The sequence below is a fragment of the Natrix helvetica genome (assembly GCF_964273705.1).
Source record: "Natrix helvetica genome assembly, chromosome: 14".
Taxonomy (NCBI): Eukaryota; Metazoa; Chordata; class Lepidosauria; order Squamata; family Natricidae; genus Natrix; species Natrix helvetica.
This window is the reverse complement of record NC_138564.1, coordinates 2,352,238-2,370,907: the sequence shown is the minus strand read 5'-3', so window position 1 is coordinate 2,370,907 and position 18,670 is coordinate 2,352,238. Positions and strand designations below refer to the sequence as shown.

The window sequence follows — 18,670 nt, the reverse complement described above, 5'->3', positions numbered from 1 at the left end:
AGAAGGAAGGAAGGAAGAGCTAAGAAGGAAGGAAGAACACTTCAATGTGCTTGGCCATCTCCCTTTCACTCAACAAAATAGACACTCTATTAGTGGAGCAGCAGAGCATATTCACACAGATAGATAGATAGATAGATAGATAGATAGATAGATAGATAGATAGATAGATAGATAGATAGATAGATAGATAGATAGATAGATAGATAGATAGATAGATAGATAGATAGATGATAGATAGATAGATAGATAGATAGATAGATAGATAGATAGATAGATAGATAGATAGATAGATAGAGACCCACACCCACACCTGTCGTGAGGAGCGTGCACCAAACTTTTTATTCACGTAGCATCTTCCCATACACGAAAAGGCATCTAGGCCCCTGCAGAGTTTGGATCGGGGCCTGGGCTTCCCTTGTCCGCCTCGTCCTCCTTGTTGCCTCTGAACCTGGCCAGCACAGGTGTGTTGAACACGGAAGTCGGGCCGGAAGGGCCAGAACTTTGGGGAGATGAGTTGGGGGAACTGCTGGCAGGAACCCTGGAAGAAAGACCCATTGGCGGCAGTCAAGACTGGCTCCCCCCCCCAGAGCCCCTCCCTCCGCCAGAAGAAGGGCCTGCCGTACCAGACTATCCGCTTGAACCCCGAGTCTTCCTTCCCAGAAGGGCCAAGACTTGACCTTCCCAAATGCGCCTGGCAGACTCTCTCAACATCCTTGAGGCAAACAGTGGGAAGACGGGGGGTCTCAACTTCCCCTCCGCCAGCAATCTTCTACTCACTCGATCCTGGCCCACCTCCTGCTTTAGAGCAGGGGACTCCAACCATGGCAACTGGCTGGCTGGGGAATTCTGGGAGTTGAAGTCCACAAGTCTTAACGTTGCCAAGTTTGGAAGCTGGTGCTTTAGAGTATTTTAGAGATACTAAGAATCTCAGTCCTCCTCCTCCTCCTCTTCACAACCCCACTCCCTTCTAGCACTGATGGCATTTCCCAGTTAGGTCTGCAGGAAAACTACCAAGCTCGGAGAGCACCATGGACCCCTCCTCTTCCTCCTCCTCCTCCTCCTCCTCTCCCCTCTTCTAGCATTGATGATGTTACCTAGTTGGGTCATGAAACATCTGCAAGGAAATCACCAGCTGAAAGAGCACCAAGGATCCTATCATTCTCCACCTTCTCCTCCTCCTCCTCTCCTCTCCACAAATCCACTCCCTTCTAGCACTGATGCTGTTTCTTAGTTAGGCCATGAAATGTCCGCAGGAAAACTACCAAGCTCAGAGAGCACTATGGACACCTCCTCCTCCTCCTCTCTGCAAACCCCACTCCCTTCTAGCACTGATGATGTTTCCTAGTTAGGTCATGAAACATCTGCAAGAAAACCACTAAGTTCATAGAGCACCAAGGATCTCAACGTTCAATCCTGCCATACCACCGAGTGTCCACGCAACACCCCACCTGTCTTCCTTCCCCTAGTGCCAGAGGTGGGTTGCCAATTTCTTTACTACTGGTTCGGGCGTGCTCCGGCGTACGCTCATCCAACACTTCCGCGCATGTGCTACTGCTACCGGTTTGGCTGATCCGGGCCGAACCGTCAGCAACCCATTTCTGCCTAGCGCCTCCCCCCCTCCTGAACAGAAGGCTCTCACTGTCTTTACCTTTCAAAATGCAAAAAAAGGGGAGAAGTTCAATGCCTCCTCCTCTGGGCCGTGTGTGGCTAGAGGCTTACTTACTTACTTTACTTTACTTTATTTCAAACTTTTATACCACCCCCTCTCCCAAAAGGGACTCGGGGCGGTGTACAGTCAGATTAAAACACATAAATACATGGGAATAAATACAAACATAAATAAATACTAAATACTTAAAAGAGGAGGCTGTAAAAACTGTACCTAAAGTAAAGCAATTAAAACAATGTTTAAAATAACCCCTAAAAATACCCAATTAAAAATATCTGCCAGGAGGTAAGATAAGACTATGAATGGGCCAAGCCGGCTAAACGGAACAGGTGAGTCTTCAATTTTTGTCGGAAGGAGCGGAAGTCGGTGGTAGTTCTGATATAAGGGGGGAGGTCATTCCAGAGGGTTGGGCCCATCACAGAGAAGGCTCTACTCCTAGGCGCCGCCCGTTGGCATTGCTTAGTGGACGGCACCCGGAGGAGTCCCTCCCTGTGAGAGCGAATTGGTCGCAGGGAAGTGTGTGGTAGGATGCGATCCCGCAAGTACCTAGGTCCTGTGCCATGGAGCGCTTTAAAGATGGTAATTAACACCTTGAAACGCACCCGAAAGACCACAGGCAGCCAGTGCAGCTCGCGCAGGAAAGGTGTTACGTGGGAGTACCTAGTACTCCCCATAATGGCCCGCGCGGCTGCGTTCTGGACTAGCTGCAGTCTTCGGGCGCGTCCCAAGGGAAGCCCCATGTAGAGGGCGTTTCAGTAGTCCAGCCGAGACGTCACCAGTGCATGAGTGACCGTGCGTAGGGCATCCCGGTCCAGTAGGGGGCGCAATTGGCGCACCAGGCAAACCTGGTGGAACGCCCCCCTTGCCACGGCTGCCACATGGTCGTCCATTGACAGCTGGGCATCTAGGAGGACGCCCAAATTGTGCGCCCGTTCCACAGGGGGCAATTGCTCACCCCCTATGGTCAGTGATGGAATCAACTGACTGAACCGGGGTGCCGGTAGCCACAGCCACTCGGTCTTGGAGGGGTTGAGCTTGAGTCTGTTGTCCCCCATCCAGACCCCGACGGCTTCCAAACACCGGGTCATCACCTCGACAGCCTCGTTGGGGTGGTTTGGGGTGGAAATGTACAGCTGCGTATCATCAGCGTACAGATGATACTCCACCCCAAAACCACGGATGATCTCCCCCAGCGGCTTCACATATGCGTTGAACAGAAGGGGCGAGAGGACCGACCCCTGCGGCACCCCACAAGTGAGTGGCCTCAGGGTCGACCTCTGCCCCCCTGCCAACACACATTGCGTCCGGTCGGAGAGGTAGGAGCCGAACCACCGCAGGACGGTGCCTCCAACTCCCATCCCCTCCAGCCGGCGCAATAGGATACCATGGTCGATGGTATCAAAAGCCGCTGACAGATCTAATAGGACCAGGATAGAGGAACAACCCCTATCTCTGGCCCTCCAAAGATCATCTACCAACGCGACCAAGGCCGTCTCCGTGCTGTGTCCGGGCCGGAAGCCGGACTGGCGTGGGTCTAGATATTCGGATTCCTCAAGGTGTCGTGGAAACTGCTGTGCCACCACATTCTCTACAACCTTCGCTAGAAAGGGAAGGTTGGAGACTGGACGGTAATTAGCTAGCTCCATCGGGTCAAGGGAAGGCCTCTTGAGTAAGGGCCTCACCACCGCCTCTTTCAAGGCAGTAGGTAAGGACCCCTCGCCCAATGAGGCGTTCACCAAGCCCAGTAGCCAGCCTCGTGTCACTTCCCAGGATGCCAGTACCAGCCAGGAGGGACACGGGTCCATTAAACATGTGGTGGGTCGCAGCCGTCCACGCAACCTGTCCAAATCCTTGGGGGCAACAGAATCAAACTCCTCCCAGAATGGTCTCACAAGACTCACTGTTGACGGCTCCTCTGGTCCACTGAAGGGGGCCCATCCGCTCCGGATCTGAGCGATTTTGTCCTGCAGATATTCCCCAAACTCCTCTGCTCTGCCCTGTAAAGGGGCTTCCCGCGTCCTCTGTGATAAGAGGGAGCGGGTCACCCGAAACAGGGCGGCAGGGCGGTTATCGGCGGACGCAATGTCTACGTTTGGCCACTCTTAATGCCACAAGGTAGGTCCGTGAATAGGCTCTTACCTGTGTTCGATCAGATTCGGAGCGTGAGGACCTCCACCTGCCCTCTAGGCATCTCCTATGGCGCTTCATCACCCTCAGGTCCTCGGTAAACCAAGGAGCCCGGGTGGGTCGTCGCCGCAGGAGAGGCCGCAAAGGCGCAACTCGGTCCAGGGCCCCAGCGGCTGCCCTATTCCAGGCGGCCACTAGGTTCTCGGAGCGAGAGCGGGTCAGGGCTACAGGGAATGGCCCAAGCTCTGTCTGGAACCTGTCCGGTTCCATCAGGCGCCTGGGGCGGTACCAACTTGGACAGTTTGGTTCCGCCTCCTCGCGGTGGGGGGTAGCGCCAGGGAAGTCCAGCCGGAGAGATGAGTGATCTGACCATGACAGGGGAGTGATGATTACATCCCCTCTTCCCAGATCACTCGTCCACTGTTCAGAGACAAAAACAAGGTCCAGAGTGTGGCCACCTTTGTGTGTGGGGCCCTGAATTAATTGGGTCAGGTCCATGGCTGTCATGGAAGCCATGAACTCCCGAGCTACCTCGGATGCTTCCCCCGTCGACGGCAAGTTGAAATCCCCCATGACCATAAGTTTGGGGGTCTCAACTGCCGTTTCTGAGATCAGCTCGAGGAGCTCGGGCAGGGCTGCTGATGCATAGCGAGGAGCCAAGTATACAATCAGCAAGCCCCACTGCCTCCCTGGGCCCCATTTCACACCAAGGGACTCACACCCGGGTATCTGAGGTACAGTGAACTCCCTCGGCTCTAGACATTCCCGTATAACTACCGCCACCCCACCACCCTTACCCAGGGCCCGAGGCTGATGGAATGCACGGAAACCCGGTGGGCACATTTCCACAAGGGGTAAACAGCTTAATTCCTTCCCCCTCCCCCCTTCCATATTTCAGAGAAAAATCAATCTCAGAAGGTATGAATAAAAACTGAAGAAAGAATAAAATTGTCCTCTTTAGCTCAGACCAACCTTTCTCAATCTTTCAGCCTTGGAGGAACCTGTTTTTCAGACCTTGGGGAAATCCTGAACATTATAGGTCAGACGGTACAAAATTATTATATACATTTTGTGTGTAGGTAAAGGTAAAGTTTCCTCTCCCACATAGGTGCTAGTTGTTCTCAACTCTAGGGGGCGGTGCTCATCTCCGTTTCAAAGCCGAAGAGCCAGCGCTGTCCGAAGTCATGTGGCCAGCATGACTCAATGCCGAAGGCGCACAGAACGCTGTTCCTTTCCCACCAAAGGTGGTTCCTATTTTTCTATTTGCATTTTTTACATGCTTTCGAACTGCTAGGTTGGCAGAAGCTGGTTTACAGCCCTCTCTAAGTGGTTTACAGAGTCAGCATATTGCAAACCCCAACAATCTGGGTCCACATTTGACTAACCTTGGTAAACTTGAGTCAGCCTTGAGCCGGTCAGGATTGAACTGTTGGCAGTGGGTAGAGTCAGCCTGCAATACTGCACTACCAGGGCTCTATTATATGCATTGATAGCGTTCTTCAAGTAAAGACCAAGAATGATTTTTTTTTCCTTTCCCCCATCTCTGGTTCCCTCCCCCTCTCATGGATGGTTCCTGCTGCCCAGGTCAACCCAGCCCCAGATGACCTACTCTGAGAGGGAGCCCCTCAGTCCACTGCACCAGTAGAAAGGCAGGCTGGCAAGCGGGCACATTGACAAGGACGGCCCTGGCACCACGGCTGAGAATCCTGACTTAGCCATGAAAGCGCAAAAACTTACCTTGTTGAATCCCCTACCAGGTCTGCCACCTTAAAAGAGGAGGCGGAGGAAATGCTCCAAGGAAAATCAAGGAATGTATGAAGTACCTTGGGAACGTGTATTTCAGCCGGTGGACAGAGTTGCTTGCAAGAAACGAGGGACGAAATCCACCAGGATTCAGCATTAGAGGGCGTAGGTCAACCATGCTGTGAAGGATGGCAAAAGGGAAGCAGGAGTCCTACAGACAATGTGTCCCAGAGCCTACGGGGACCTCGCCACCTGGCCTTCTCTTAGTCTCCCCTGGGTATTGCTCTTTTGAGGGAGACCAGGTCCTTCTGCCCCCTCCCCCTCCCCATCACCACAAGGTGTCACACTTGCAGCCACTTTTCTTGTGGATCTTTGGCCTGCCACACTTTCTATTATTCTACTATGCCTTTTCTATTGTGGGAAAATGGGTTGGGGGGATTGTACGGAGTTAGATGCTATGTAGCCATAACAAAATTCCTTTCTAGAAAGCCAAGGTCATCCTTTGTCTCTGCACCTCTGCACCTGGAATTGGATGGGTAGAACTGCCAGCATGGCAGTGGGAGATTGGACCATGGGATGGACTTGTGGGTGTGGGGGCAAGATCTTGAACTTTCAACTGAGTGGGGGAAAACTGGGAAGCTTTCAGATTCGGGTTTTCCCGGATGTGCCAACATGGCTCTCTTCATAAATTGGAACTTTGAGAAATACTTTGCCTTGGACTCTGATTTAATTTTGGATGCTATTTGGAACCCTGACACAAGGATCCGTGGCAGCCCAGCGGATGCCAGATTCCCTCCGATCACCCTGGCACCTGCTCTGCACCTCATTCCTTCCATGGGATGCTTGGAGGGAGGTAACTCGTCCTCCATCTCTTCACTTCCTTCCCATCAGTCAGATGTTCCTCCATTTCAGGGGCCTCTCAGTGGCCCCTAGCCCAGTCCCCCCCCACACTGATTATCTTCCCTTCCATGATGGCCAAACCAATGCTGGTTGAATGACCTCTTCCCTCCCTCTCCCCTTTCTTGTAGCCGATTTATATACCATAAAACCACGGTATGCAATACTGTTCCTTAGCTTTGGGTATTTTGCCCTGGGAGAACTTGGTTAAGCTGACCCCACTGCTTAGATTCACAGGACCTCCTGAAGCATAAGCCGGTCCTGTGGGGCTGGTTTTCCAGAGCAGGGGACCTTTCCAACATTGGCAACTTTAAGCCTGGCGGACTTCAACTCCCAGAATTCCCCAGCCAGCAAAGCTGGCTGGCGGACTTCAACACCCAGAATTCTGGGAGTTGAAGTCCGCCAGGCTTAAAGTTGCCTAGGTTGGAGTCCCATGTTCCAGAGGAAAACTCTAACCCATCATTCCTCAACCTCAGCAACTTTATGACTTTATCGAAGAAATAAAAACACATAGAAAGTACTTTTTTAAAAAGCGAAAAAATACAGCAAAGAAGGAGAGATCATTTTAGCAGTAAATAGTTATTCTATGTATACCTATCCAATGGAGTTAATATTCGAGTACAACTATATGTCTTTGATGTATATAATGTCCATGTTTTCAGCCTACTATACTAGGTAAAACAGTTGCATATTTCATTATATTTGTCCATGTGTTTGTAGTTAATCCACTCATTGGTAGCAAGTGTCGTCAGCTCTTCAATCCAATGAGTAAAATCGACCATACATTTAATTTTCCAATTCCTTTCTCCCAAAACTTAAGTAAATGAATGATATTGTAAAAACATGTGCTTCAAAGAATCATTACTATTATTAGGTAAATAGTCATTTGAGACCCAGTGACAATCAAACTCTCAATAGAGGAATTTCTAATTCTTTGTATGTCCAACCACACTTGGCCAATAAAAAATTCTATTCTGTTCTGTTCTATTCTATTCTATTCTTCTTCTATTCTTTTCTGCTCATTCTTATTCTATTCTATTCTATTTTCTCCTCTATTTTCTCCTCTCCTCTCCTCTCTTCTTCTCTCCTCTCCTCCATTCTATTCTATTCTGTTCCATTCCATTCCATTCCTATTCCTAGTCTATTCTTCTTCTGTTCATTCTTCTTCTCTTCTGTTCTGTTCTATTCTATTCTATTCTACCTTATCCTACCCTACCCTATTCATTTCTTAGCATATGCACATCAAACTGATTTATTGATAACAGGTACCTTTTAAAATGTAGAGTGGTATTTTTAGTTTCAAAAGATTTAACAAGTTGTTCTAATGTGTCAGATGTCTCAGTAAAGGAGAATAAAATATGGATTAAAAATATAAGAATGAAGACGTGGCATAAAAGGGACAGATGGAAACTTGCTTAAAGGGACAGGGAAATGTCATCAACCCTCAACCACAACATGTTCTAGCAAATGTCCCTATGTCAAAAGTCCAAAACCACAAGGTTCAATTAAAGTTCGTTAATGGCACGTGGTCCATACCTGTAACAAAAGGAGAAGTAAGACCCCCATCTCCTTATAAGGCTTTTTCCCCAAGGTAACCAATAAGAAATGAGTTAAGTGTTTCCGTGTTACACTGTCTTTGAGAATGTATAAGAATGCGTGCTTCGATAATAAAGATTGTTCAGAATTTCCAATGCTAGCTATGTGCTAGCTTTCTGAACCTGGCTGCCAAATAAACTTTTCCTGTATCCTGAGAAGTCTAAGCCTGTCATTTTCTGCAACACCAGGAGCTGAAAATACTGCTGGTCCAATGTTGTTAACAAATGTTGTAGCTGTAAATATTGCCAATGAATTACAGGTGATAATTATGTCTTAACACAATACATGCTAAAAATTCACCATCAACTTACCCATCCTCATCAACCAACCGATCCAAAGTCAGTATTTCCACTTCCATCCAATTTTTCCATTCCATATTTCTATTTATGTTCTCTTTTTTGCCTGTTTTTTGTTACTTTTAGAAAGCAATAAAACAATAAGTGCTTTTAAAAAGATGTATGGACTTCAGGACCCAATCTGAGTTGGTCACCAGGACCAGAGGCTTTGTCTTCTGAGCTTTTGGACTCATGCTGGACTCTGGAGCCCATCCTCAGGGAATTTCTCTCTCTGGTCCTGGTGACCGACTCAGACTGGATCCTACAACATTATCTTGGGACACGTATATTTGCCTTCGTCCACGTGGACTTCAGTTCCCAGAATCCCTTGCTTTCTAGGGACTTTTGGTGCTGAAAGTCCAAATATCTTACAATTTGCTGAGGTTGAGAAACACTTCAAGCCCAAAGGTGCCTCAGGACATTCTGTGAAGGCGACAATTCTACCTCATTTCTATACAGCTTCCTCCTCCCCGTCTGGCTTCTGACCTCTTTTGATTGATAGGTGACATGCCGGCCCAAAGCTGCTTCAAGTCTGTATTGTTTCTCTCCATCTGTCGGGATAGAGAGCAGCAGCTTATATTCAATATACAAGGAACGCTCTTTCCTGGGGAATTATGAAGAAGTTGCTTCACCTGGAGGAGATCCACATGAATGGAAAGCACAATATATTAACACATCCAACAAGCCACTGGATTTGCTGACCAAGCCAGAGTCAATCCTAGAAATAAGACGTTTGCTTGGGCTGTTTGATGTTTACTTATGAACATATACTCTCAAGGTAGGCATTATACAACGTCCACTCTCTCTGAGAAGAAGACACAATTTGAAAGAGTGCAGAGAAGAGCAACCAGGATGATGAGGGGACTGAAGGATAAAACATACGATGAATGGTTGCAGGAACTGGGCATGGCTAGTCTAGTGACGAGAAGGACCAGGGGAAACATGAAAGCAGTCTTCCAATATTTGAGGGGCTGCCAGAGAGAAGAACAGGCAAGCTATTCTCCAAAGCCCCCAAAGGCCAGACAAGGAATAATGGATGGAAACTGAACAAGGAGAGATTCAACCTAGATATAAGGAGGAATTTTTCTGACAGTGAGAACAATCAACCAAAGGAACAGAAGTTGCCTTTGGAAGTTGTGGTAGCTTCATCCCTGGAGGCTTTCAAGAAGAGATTGGATTGCCATCTGTCAGAAATGGTGTAGGGTCTCCTGGTTGGGAAAAAAGGTTGGACTAGATGGCCTACAAGGTCCCTTCCAACTCTGTTAATCTGAATCTATCTAAGATGATCAAAGGCCTGGAGACTAAAACATACGAAGAACGGTTGCAGGAACTGAGCGTGGCTAGTCTAGTGAAGAGAAGGACCAGGGGAGACAGGAGAGCATCTTCCAATATTTGAGGGGCTGCCACAGAGAGGAGTAATATCAAGCTACTCTCCAAAGCACTCAAAGGAATAATGGATGGAAACTGATCAAGGAGAGATTCAACCTGGAAATAAGGAGACATTTTCTGACAGTGAGAACAATCAACCAATGGAACAGAAGTTGCCTTCGGAAGTTGTGGGAGCTTCATCACTGGAGGCTTTCAAGAAGAGACTAAACTGCCATTTGTCAGAAATGGGGTAGGGTCTCCTGCGTGGACTAGATGACCTACAAGGTCCCTTCCAACTCTGTTAATCTGAATCTATCTAAGATGATCAAAGGCCTGGAGACTAAAACATACGAAGAACGGTTGCAGGAACTGAGCGTGGCTAGTCTAGTGAAGAGAAGGACCAGGGGAGACAGGAGAGCATCTTCCAATATTTGAGGGGCTGCCACAGAGAGGAGTAATGTCAAGCTACTCTCCAAAGCACTCAAAGGAATAATGGATGGAAACTGATCAAGGAGAGATTCAACCTGGAAATAAGGAGACATTTTCTGACAGTGAGAACAATCAACCAATGGAACAGAAGTTGCCTTCGGAAGTTGTGGGAGCTTCATCACTGGAGGCTTTCAAGAAGAGACTAAACTGCCATTTGTCAGAAATGGGGTAGGGTCTCCTGCGTGGACTAGATGACCTACAAGGTCCCTTCCAACTCTGTTAATCTGAATCTATCTAAGATGATCAAAGGCCTGGAGACTAAAACATACGAAGAACGGTTGCAGGAACTGGCCTGGCTAGTCTAGTGAAGAGAAGGACCAGGGGAGACATGACAGCAATGTCCCAGTATTTTAGGGGCTACCACAAAGAAGTGGGGGTCAACTTACTTTCCAAAGCACCAGAAGCCAAGAAAGAAACAATGGATAGAAACTGATCAAGGAAAGAAGCAACCTGGATTTTTTTTAAAAAATGTCCTGACGGTGAATAATTAATCAGTGGAATGACTTGCCTTTAGAAATTTACAGATTGCAGATTAACAGAGTTGGAAGGGACCTTGTAGGTCATCTAGTCCAAACCCCCATCCAAGCTGGAGACCCTCCACCATTTCTGACAGATGGCAGTCCAGTCTCTTCTTGAAAGCCTCCAGGGATGAAGCTCCCACAGCTTCTGAAGGCAACTTCTGTTCCATGGGTTGATTGTTCTCACTGTCAGGAAATTCCTCCTTATTTCCAGGTTGAATCTCTCCTTGGTCAGTTTCCATCCATTATTCCTTGTCTGGCCTTTGGGTGCCTTGTAAATAGCTTGACCCCCTCCTCTCTGTGGCAGCCCCTCAAATATTGGAAGACTGCTATCATGTCTCCCCTGGTCCTTCTCTTCAATAGACCAGCCATGCCCAAATTGTGGGTGTCCCATTACTAAAGCCTTTCAAAAGAAAACGGAGGAAGATAACCAGTTAAAAATTAGAAGCAGGAGTAGTAAACTCAGCATAAAATCCCAGTAATAAAAAAAGCCACAGAATATTTAAGATAAATATGAAACTCTTCCCTGACTCTAAAAAGGCCATCATAGAGGCCACTGGAGCCTCTGGGTCCAGCCCACTCTATGGGGGCCACCACCAAAAAGTCCCTTTGTTGGTAAATAATGCTTCCCCTCCTCCCCACAACGCAGAGGGGCAACATCTGGGAAGGCAAGAGGCTGCAAGGACGAGAAGCACATACCTGCTTTGGGAAAGAACCGAAGATTTTGGGCATGGATGGAAGGCCCGAATCCCAGAGCTTGGCCTCCGGTGGGCTGAATCCTCCCATCAGCAGAGGCCTCCGGACCCTCCTCTCGGCCGGCCTCCAGGATGCGGTCTTGGCAGCTGAAAAGGAGCAAAGTTTCACTCTCTGCCACTTCTGCCCCCCAACTGTGCCCACGTTGGGAAGGGTTGGGGCTTTGGGGGCTAAGCCATGTTGGAACCTGGTTTGCCAATGGCTCCCGCCAGCCTGCGACCCTCCCTTGCAGGAGGCCAAGAAATCCAAAATGAAAAACCACAACCATGTGAATGTGATCCTTCGAATGCACAAAAAGTGGCGGGGGGGGGGGGATTTCTTTGCACGGTTGTGGTCACCATCTTGATTTTCTTAAACCCCCCACCCCAAACTCCCCTGGCTCCCTTTTGTCCTTTGGGTCCCTGAGTGTATATTAAGCTGTGTTTTGTTTTTTACTTCAAATGAGACAAGGGCGTGCTGTAGAGCAAAGATTTACCAAGGTGTATCGGTACACAATTTTTACTTCCTAAATCTGGAATGCATTCTTTCAAAATAAACCCGACAGGCGCCCTTGGCAAGGAAAAAGGCCACAAGGAGTGGTTCAAGCCTTGCTCTCCCTCTCCCTTTCAGGTGTGGGAACAAGGTCGCCATGGTATATGTGCAGATCAGTTTTCCTGATTGGAACACATATATGGAATTTGGGACTGGAATAAATTGAGTAGTAAATGCGGGTTGAGATGGATGCCCACTGGGAGGGCCCAATTTAGAAAGCTGTGCTTGCAAAGACAATAGCAATGCTTAGATCTTAACAGGGACTTTCCAAACTGAGGAAGTTGCTAGCAGCATAGGAAACACGTGGTATACTCATAGCTGAAAACACCGCTTAAGCAGGTAAAGCTGAAAACCATATTAGGCAAGAATTTTATATGTAACCAATAATATATTAGAATGCTTTTATTTCCTTATACGCTCTCAATAAAAGGGGGTTACAGATCACGCTCTGTGCCACTCATGCATTATGATTAGCCCACTCTTTGCGGGAGGGCAAACCTGCATCAGGGCCATAAATTGGGGTTGCCAGTGGCTTTTTTCAAATCGTTGCGTTCACCTGGGGCCCTGAGTGCCTGAGCAGGTCAGGTGGCTGCAGTTCTAAATGTCTGTAGAGATTCTCCGTCATCCAAGCCACGGTTGTCCCAAAGGTGCTTTTTTCAAGAGGCAACTGGACTGTCTTGGTTTTCTTTGAAGATGTTTCGCTTCTCACCCAAGGAGCTTCTTCAGCTCTGACTAAGGTTGCCAGGTGTCCACTATTTGAGCGGACAGTCCGCTTTTTTCACATTATGTTCACTATTTTTTTTCACAAAATAGTGGACCTTTTTTTTTTTATTCAAAAGCTTTATGATGAAATGGTACGTAATCTAAAGCTGTACAGTCTAAGAGAATAAGGATAGGAGAATCGCGAACTTCCACCCAACACTCTTTGATGAAATTTCTGCCTTAGAAGAAGTTTATGTTCATCTGCGGGGCGATTCATCCCTTGAAAAGTGGACGTACTTTTTCAAGCAAGAGCCAGCTCCGAGTTTACTGAAGCCGTTCCAGTATTGTGCACCAATTCCGGTATCAAATGCAAACGTTGAACGAATTTTCAGCGTCATGGGAAATTTGTGGACTGACGAACGTAACCGACTGCTTGTACCATCAGTTCGAAGTGAACTTTGTATGTTTTTTAATATTTCTCAACGTTGTACTGAAATTAAAGAATTATTCCTTAAACACAAAGAATTGATCAAAGCTGCGCAGTCAAATAAAAAATACACACGACAGCAAAGTAAAATGTAATTTAATATTTTGCATATTATTATAATATATTTGATGTTTTGAATTTTAAGTAAAGTTTTGAAGTGATTATTTTAATACGTGTTAAAATGTTTGTAAGAAAATATATAATTTAATTGTAAAAAAGTTTTTTATTTTTTTACTACTTAACACACACACACCCCGCTTGTCCACTATTTTTTGGAAGCAGACCTGGCAACCCTAGCTCTAACAGGATGGTAGGATTTATACACCTTGCAGACAGCTGGTCATTTGCATCCTTTTAGAGGGTCGCTGAGGCCACTTGGAGGCTTCTCTGTGTCCTCAGGGTCACCTAAGTGGTGCAAATAGTTCTTGCAATCTCAGCAGGATGATTTCTGCCCTGTGTCCCTACAGAAAGCACAGCTCCACAACACAGGAGTCCTTTCAACAATTCCAAGAGGGCTCCATGCTCATTTTCACCACTCAGGTGACTCTGAGGACACAGACAAACCTCCAAGTGCTCCAACAACCCCCTAAAAGGATGCAAATGACCAGCCGTCTGCAAGGAGTTCATATCCTTCCATTCCCCACCATCCAGTCAGAGCTGAAGAAGCTTCTTAGAGGAGAAGGGAAATGTCTTCAAAGAAAAAGCAGAAAGTCCAGTTGCCTCTTGGGGAAAAAAAGCACCTTTGAATGAAGTTATGGTTTTGGCTGCTCCAGATTTCCACCGGTGGGGCTGAAGGCCATTGGAAGGATACTCAGGGAGTCTGGCTTGACCAGAGCAAGGAAAGACAACGGAAGTCTCCTGCAAAAAATGTGATTACTGCAGGATTCAAAGGAAGCTCCTGCAACTCTCAACCCGAAGCTTAATAAAAACACTCTATTCACAAAACACTGCAAGCTCTGCATGTCACCGGGGATTAGTGCCAGATTAGTTTATACCAAATGCTAAGATAGCAACCGGCTTCTCACCACATTTGGGCCGCCAGCAGCTCTGGGCTGCAACATGCAGTCCCTGGAGAAGAGCCTGGCTTTGTTCGCATCACTTTGCCACCTTCTGCCGGTCAGTGGATTGTAGCCCTCATCCAGAGGCCTGACAGGGCAGGGCAGGGGGTGGCTTCAAAGTTGCTTTTGTGAGGGTTCCAGGAAAGAAAAAAAGAATTTCGTTCAAGCCCAATTTTCTAACCCCGGAACTTGGCCAGGATTCCCTGACTTTAGGGTTTTCTTAATTCACAAGTTCTGCAGCCTGGGAATGCCTGAAACCCACTGAGACATGTGAATGCAGCCAGTGATATTGTGGGGATGGTCTCGGGAGTTTTTCTGGAAGGGCAACGCAGAAGGTGGCCCCTCCTGTCATCATGGTGGCTCCCTCGGGTCCTGCAGCTATTCAAAGTGTCCAGGGGAGGGAGGGTGGGAGGAGCACACAAAATACAGGTAGCAGTGAGAGGAGAGGAAAGGCAGAGTTACCGCGGGCGTAATCGTTGGCCTTCTCCATCTCCCGCTTGAGTTGCTCGACTTTTTCCTCCATCTCCATTTCTCCCAGGGTGTTGTCGTAATTCACATCGCCCTGCAGCAGGGCAAAGAACTTGGCCTGGAAGAGAGCAAGGCAATAGCACTAGCAGACTTATATACCACTTTATAGACCTTTGCAGCACTCTCTAAGTGGTTTACAGATTGCCCCCAACAATCTGGGTTCCTATTTTACCCACCTCGGAAGGAGGGAAGCTGAGTCAACCATGAGCTGATCAGAATCGAACTACTAGCAGTGGGCAGAGTGTCAGGCCTGTAGTTATATTCTTTTTAGGATCTTTGGCCTGCCACACTTTCTTATAATTTTCTATGCTGTTTCAATAGTGTAGTAGTTGGGAGGGGGGAATAGAAAGGAGTAGGATTGTGGAATGTATTGTTATGGATTTTCTTAGAAGCTCAAGGTCGTCTTTTGTCTCCGCACCTCGACACCTGGCCGGAAGAAGATGGGTGTACACGCCAGAGTGGAAGATGAAGATTGGACCATGTGATGAATTATGGGGTGTGGGGATAGATGATGAACTTTTAACTGGGTGAACTCACAGGATGTACGTTAGAGTTGAAATTCAACAGCATAATGCCAAAATGCCTGTCTTATTAAATTGGAGTTTTAAGGATCACTTTGCCTTGGACAATGATTTAATTCTGCATGATATTTGGAACGCTGACACAGAGTTAGCCTGCAATACTGCATTCTAACCACTGCACACCAAGGCAGGCAGGCAGGAAGGAAGGAAGGAAGGAAGGAGGAAGGAAGGAAGGAAGGAAAGGGAAGAGCAACGCAATAGGAATAGAACTTACAGTATATACCGCTTCATAGTGCTTTAAAGCCTTCCCTAAGTGGTTTACAGAGTCAACCTCTTGCCCCCAAAAATCCGGGTCCTCATTTCACGGACCTCAGAAAGATGGAAGGCGGAGTCAACCTTGAGCCGGTCAAGATCGAACTGCCAAACTGCTGGCAGTCGGCAGTCAGCAAAATTAGCCTGCAGTGCTGCCCCACCATGGCTCTTGGGGCAAATGGGGCGAGGGAAACCCAGGTGAGCAGAAGGGACTCTGAGGGCAAAGAAGGCGAAGGGCAGCTGAGTGGGGTGGCTCAAAACACAACATTCCCAGCAAGGAGAAAAGTGGAGGAGCAGATTTAAAGGCAGTTCTACCCCTCTCCTCCCTGCTGGGCTAGATTTCCACCTGAAGGGAATAGGCACCTTAAGGCAGGAGGCTGCAGCCCCTCCTCTCCAGGTGGATCAGGTGGGATCTGTTATTGGATCTGAACTTCTGAGGGGCGATCAATCAAACTGAGCTGAGAGGACATGGCAGGAGCCAGCCCGTTGACTTCTTCCTTGCAGGAGACAATTCCCGTCTTTGTCAGGGCAAGAGCAGTCGAGGGCACAGCCTGGGGCTGGTTGGACCATAACACCCATCATGCTGGCTGGTGATCATGGGAGCGGTAATCCAGCACAGACCATCTGATTGGGCATGATTGACACAGCCTGAGATGTGGGGGTGTCCAGGCTCTCCAGATGGCGCCTGAGATCCAGATCAGTTTAAGAGAGTAGGAAGAGACCTTGTAGGTCATCTAGTCCAACCCCCTCCCCCACCCAAGCAGGAGACCCTACACCATTTCTGACTGATGGCAGTCTTCTTGAAAGCTTCCAGGGATGAAGCTCCCACAAACTCCGAAGGCAACTTCTCGGTTGATTGTTCTCTGTAGAGGAAATTCCTCCTTATTTCCAGGTTGAATCTCTCCCAGTTTCCATCCATTATTCCTTGTCTGGCTTTCGGGGGCTTTGGAAAATAGCTTGATCCCCTCCTCTCTGTGTCAGCCCCTCAAATATTGGAAGACAGAATCTCAATATCTTTTTTACAGTGTGGTGACCAAAACTGGATGCCGTACTCTAGGTGTGGCCTTACTAAGGCTTTATGGAGTGATATTAGTACCTCCCTTGATCTTGGTTGCAATTTAGGTTTGCATTGGCTTTTTTGGCTGCCGCTGCACACTGCTAGTTCATATTTAACTGATTAGATACTAAGGCTCCAAGATCCCTTTTCCAGTCATTGCTATTAAGCCTGGTTTTATCCAGTCTATACGTGAATTTTGTGTCTGAGTCCAGCAATGTGTGTCTCTCTGTCTCTGGGGGGAAAGAGCTGAGGCCGAGTGAGGGCCAGGGCCTTTGGGTTGGGCACTTGCTCCAGCTGGGCAGAGCGAAGCACCAGGATCTCCTGCAGGCAGAGCTGAGCTTTTCCGCTATGGAAGGATGCCTGAGCCACAAACAGCTTCTCAAAAGCTATCAAAGCCAAGGAATGGTGGGAAAGAGTCAAAAAAGTCAACAGGGCAGCCAGGATGTATGATAGCCGCTCCCTCTGTTTTGGAAGGCGCATTGCTCGCCCCCTTAAGACCCCTGGGCTAATTTTTTGACCCTGCTCTGGACCAAAGCCTCTGCTGCACCCCTCTGCCCATCCCAGGGTCCCTTCTGGTGACCAGGCACCTCTTTCCCTTCGACCAGCTGCAGCCTCACCTTGAGGTACTGCCCCAGGCTGCCCCTCTCGTTCTCGGCCTGTTTCCGCTTGCGCACCACCCTCTCGCAGATGCTGGGCTTCCGCTCCATCTGGGTGAAGAGCTCCTGCAGGGAATTCTGGGTGTAGCTCAGGCCTTGGCCCTCGTAATCCTGGGGGGAGATCCGCTCGCAGAAGGACAGGACGAGCGGGTACTCACTGTCGAATTCCTCCAGGGTCTCCATCCTGCACGCCTCGGCCAGAAGGGAGGGGAAGAGTCAGGCACAGAATAATTCAGCCCACCCACCTAACTGTCAAGCCAGGGAAGGTTACCTTCTGAGCATGTTTAGAGAGCAATGCTCTCAAAAGGCAAAAAACAGCATTTGGGGGGGGGGGGTAGTAGAACATGACAAGACCATCTTTGCTGGGGTTTTCAGACCCCAAAGGGGGCAAAGATACCACAGCCAGAGGCACAACCTCTGCCTTTCCAGATAGAATAGAATAGAGGTGGAAGGGACCTTGAAGGTCTTCTAGTCCAGCCCCCTGCTCAAGCAGGAAAATCTAGACCATATCAGTTTAGTGGCTGTTTAGTTTCTCCTTAAAAACCTCCAGTGCAGGCTTTAGCAGATTAACAGAGTGGGAAGGGACCTTGTAGGTCATCTAGTCCAACCCCCCCCCCCGCCCAAGCAGGAGACCCTAAACCATTTCTGACAAATGCCAGTCCAGTCTCTTCTTGAAAGCCTCCAATGATGAAGCTCCCACAACTTCCAAAGGCAACTTCTGTTCCACCAGTTAATTGTTCTCACTGTCAGAAAATTCCTCCTTATTTCCAGGTTGAATCTGTCCTTGGTCAGTTTCCATCCATTCTTCTCTGTCTGGCCTTCGGGTGCTTTGAAAACTAGCCTGACCCCCCCTCCCCCTCCCAATTCTTTGTGGCAGCTACAGATGTGAGACTACAACTCCCAGCACCCTTTACCATGACTCCTGGTCCCAAAGGGATGGTCAGCTCCTAGGTTTCGCAGCCCCCCCTCCCCCGGGGTGCCCTTGGGCAGGGGTCTCCAATCTTGGCGGACTTTAAGCTTGGCGGACTTTGCTGGCTGGGGAATTCTGGGAGTTGAAGTCCGCCAAGCTTAAAGTTGCCAAGTTTGGAGACCCCTGCCCTAGGCGGCTTCTTGCCCCCGGGTGCTGAGCCGCCCTCCTGCTCCGAGCCCCACCAGTCGGGGGGGGGGGGGACAACTCTCCCTCCCCGGCGCTCCAAGAGCCCCTCCGCTGGTGCTCCAACGCGGCGCCCGCGGGGGCTGGCCGGGAGGGGCGTTTCCGAGGCGAGGGGCGTGGCTTGCCTGTCCCCGAGAGCAGCTGGCGCGGCTGGTGCCCGGCGGATTCGC

The 18,670-nt window shown here is 48.7% G+C and overlaps 1 protein-coding gene across 1 annotated transcript; it reads right to left on the bottom strand.

Moving 5' to 3' along the window:
* Nucleotides 1–316: 316 nt before the first annotated feature.
* LOC309399267 (uncharacterized protein) lies at nt 317–18,286 on the bottom strand. The gene is made up of 7 exons (XM_081966958.1): nt 18,262–18,286; nt 17,309–17,531; nt 14,736–14,859; nt 11,442–11,584; nt 8,854–8,918; nt 5,620–5,718; nt 317–538 (listed from the first exon to the last, which is right to left on the bottom strand). Exons 2-7 carry the CDS (start codon nt 17,528–17,530, stop codon nt 376–378), a joined length of 816 nt encoding a protein of 271 aa, XP_081823084.1. The 5' UTR covers nt 17,531; nt 18,262–18,286; the 3' UTR covers nt 317–375.
* Between the last annotated feature and the right edge of the window lie 384 nt (nt 18,287–18,670).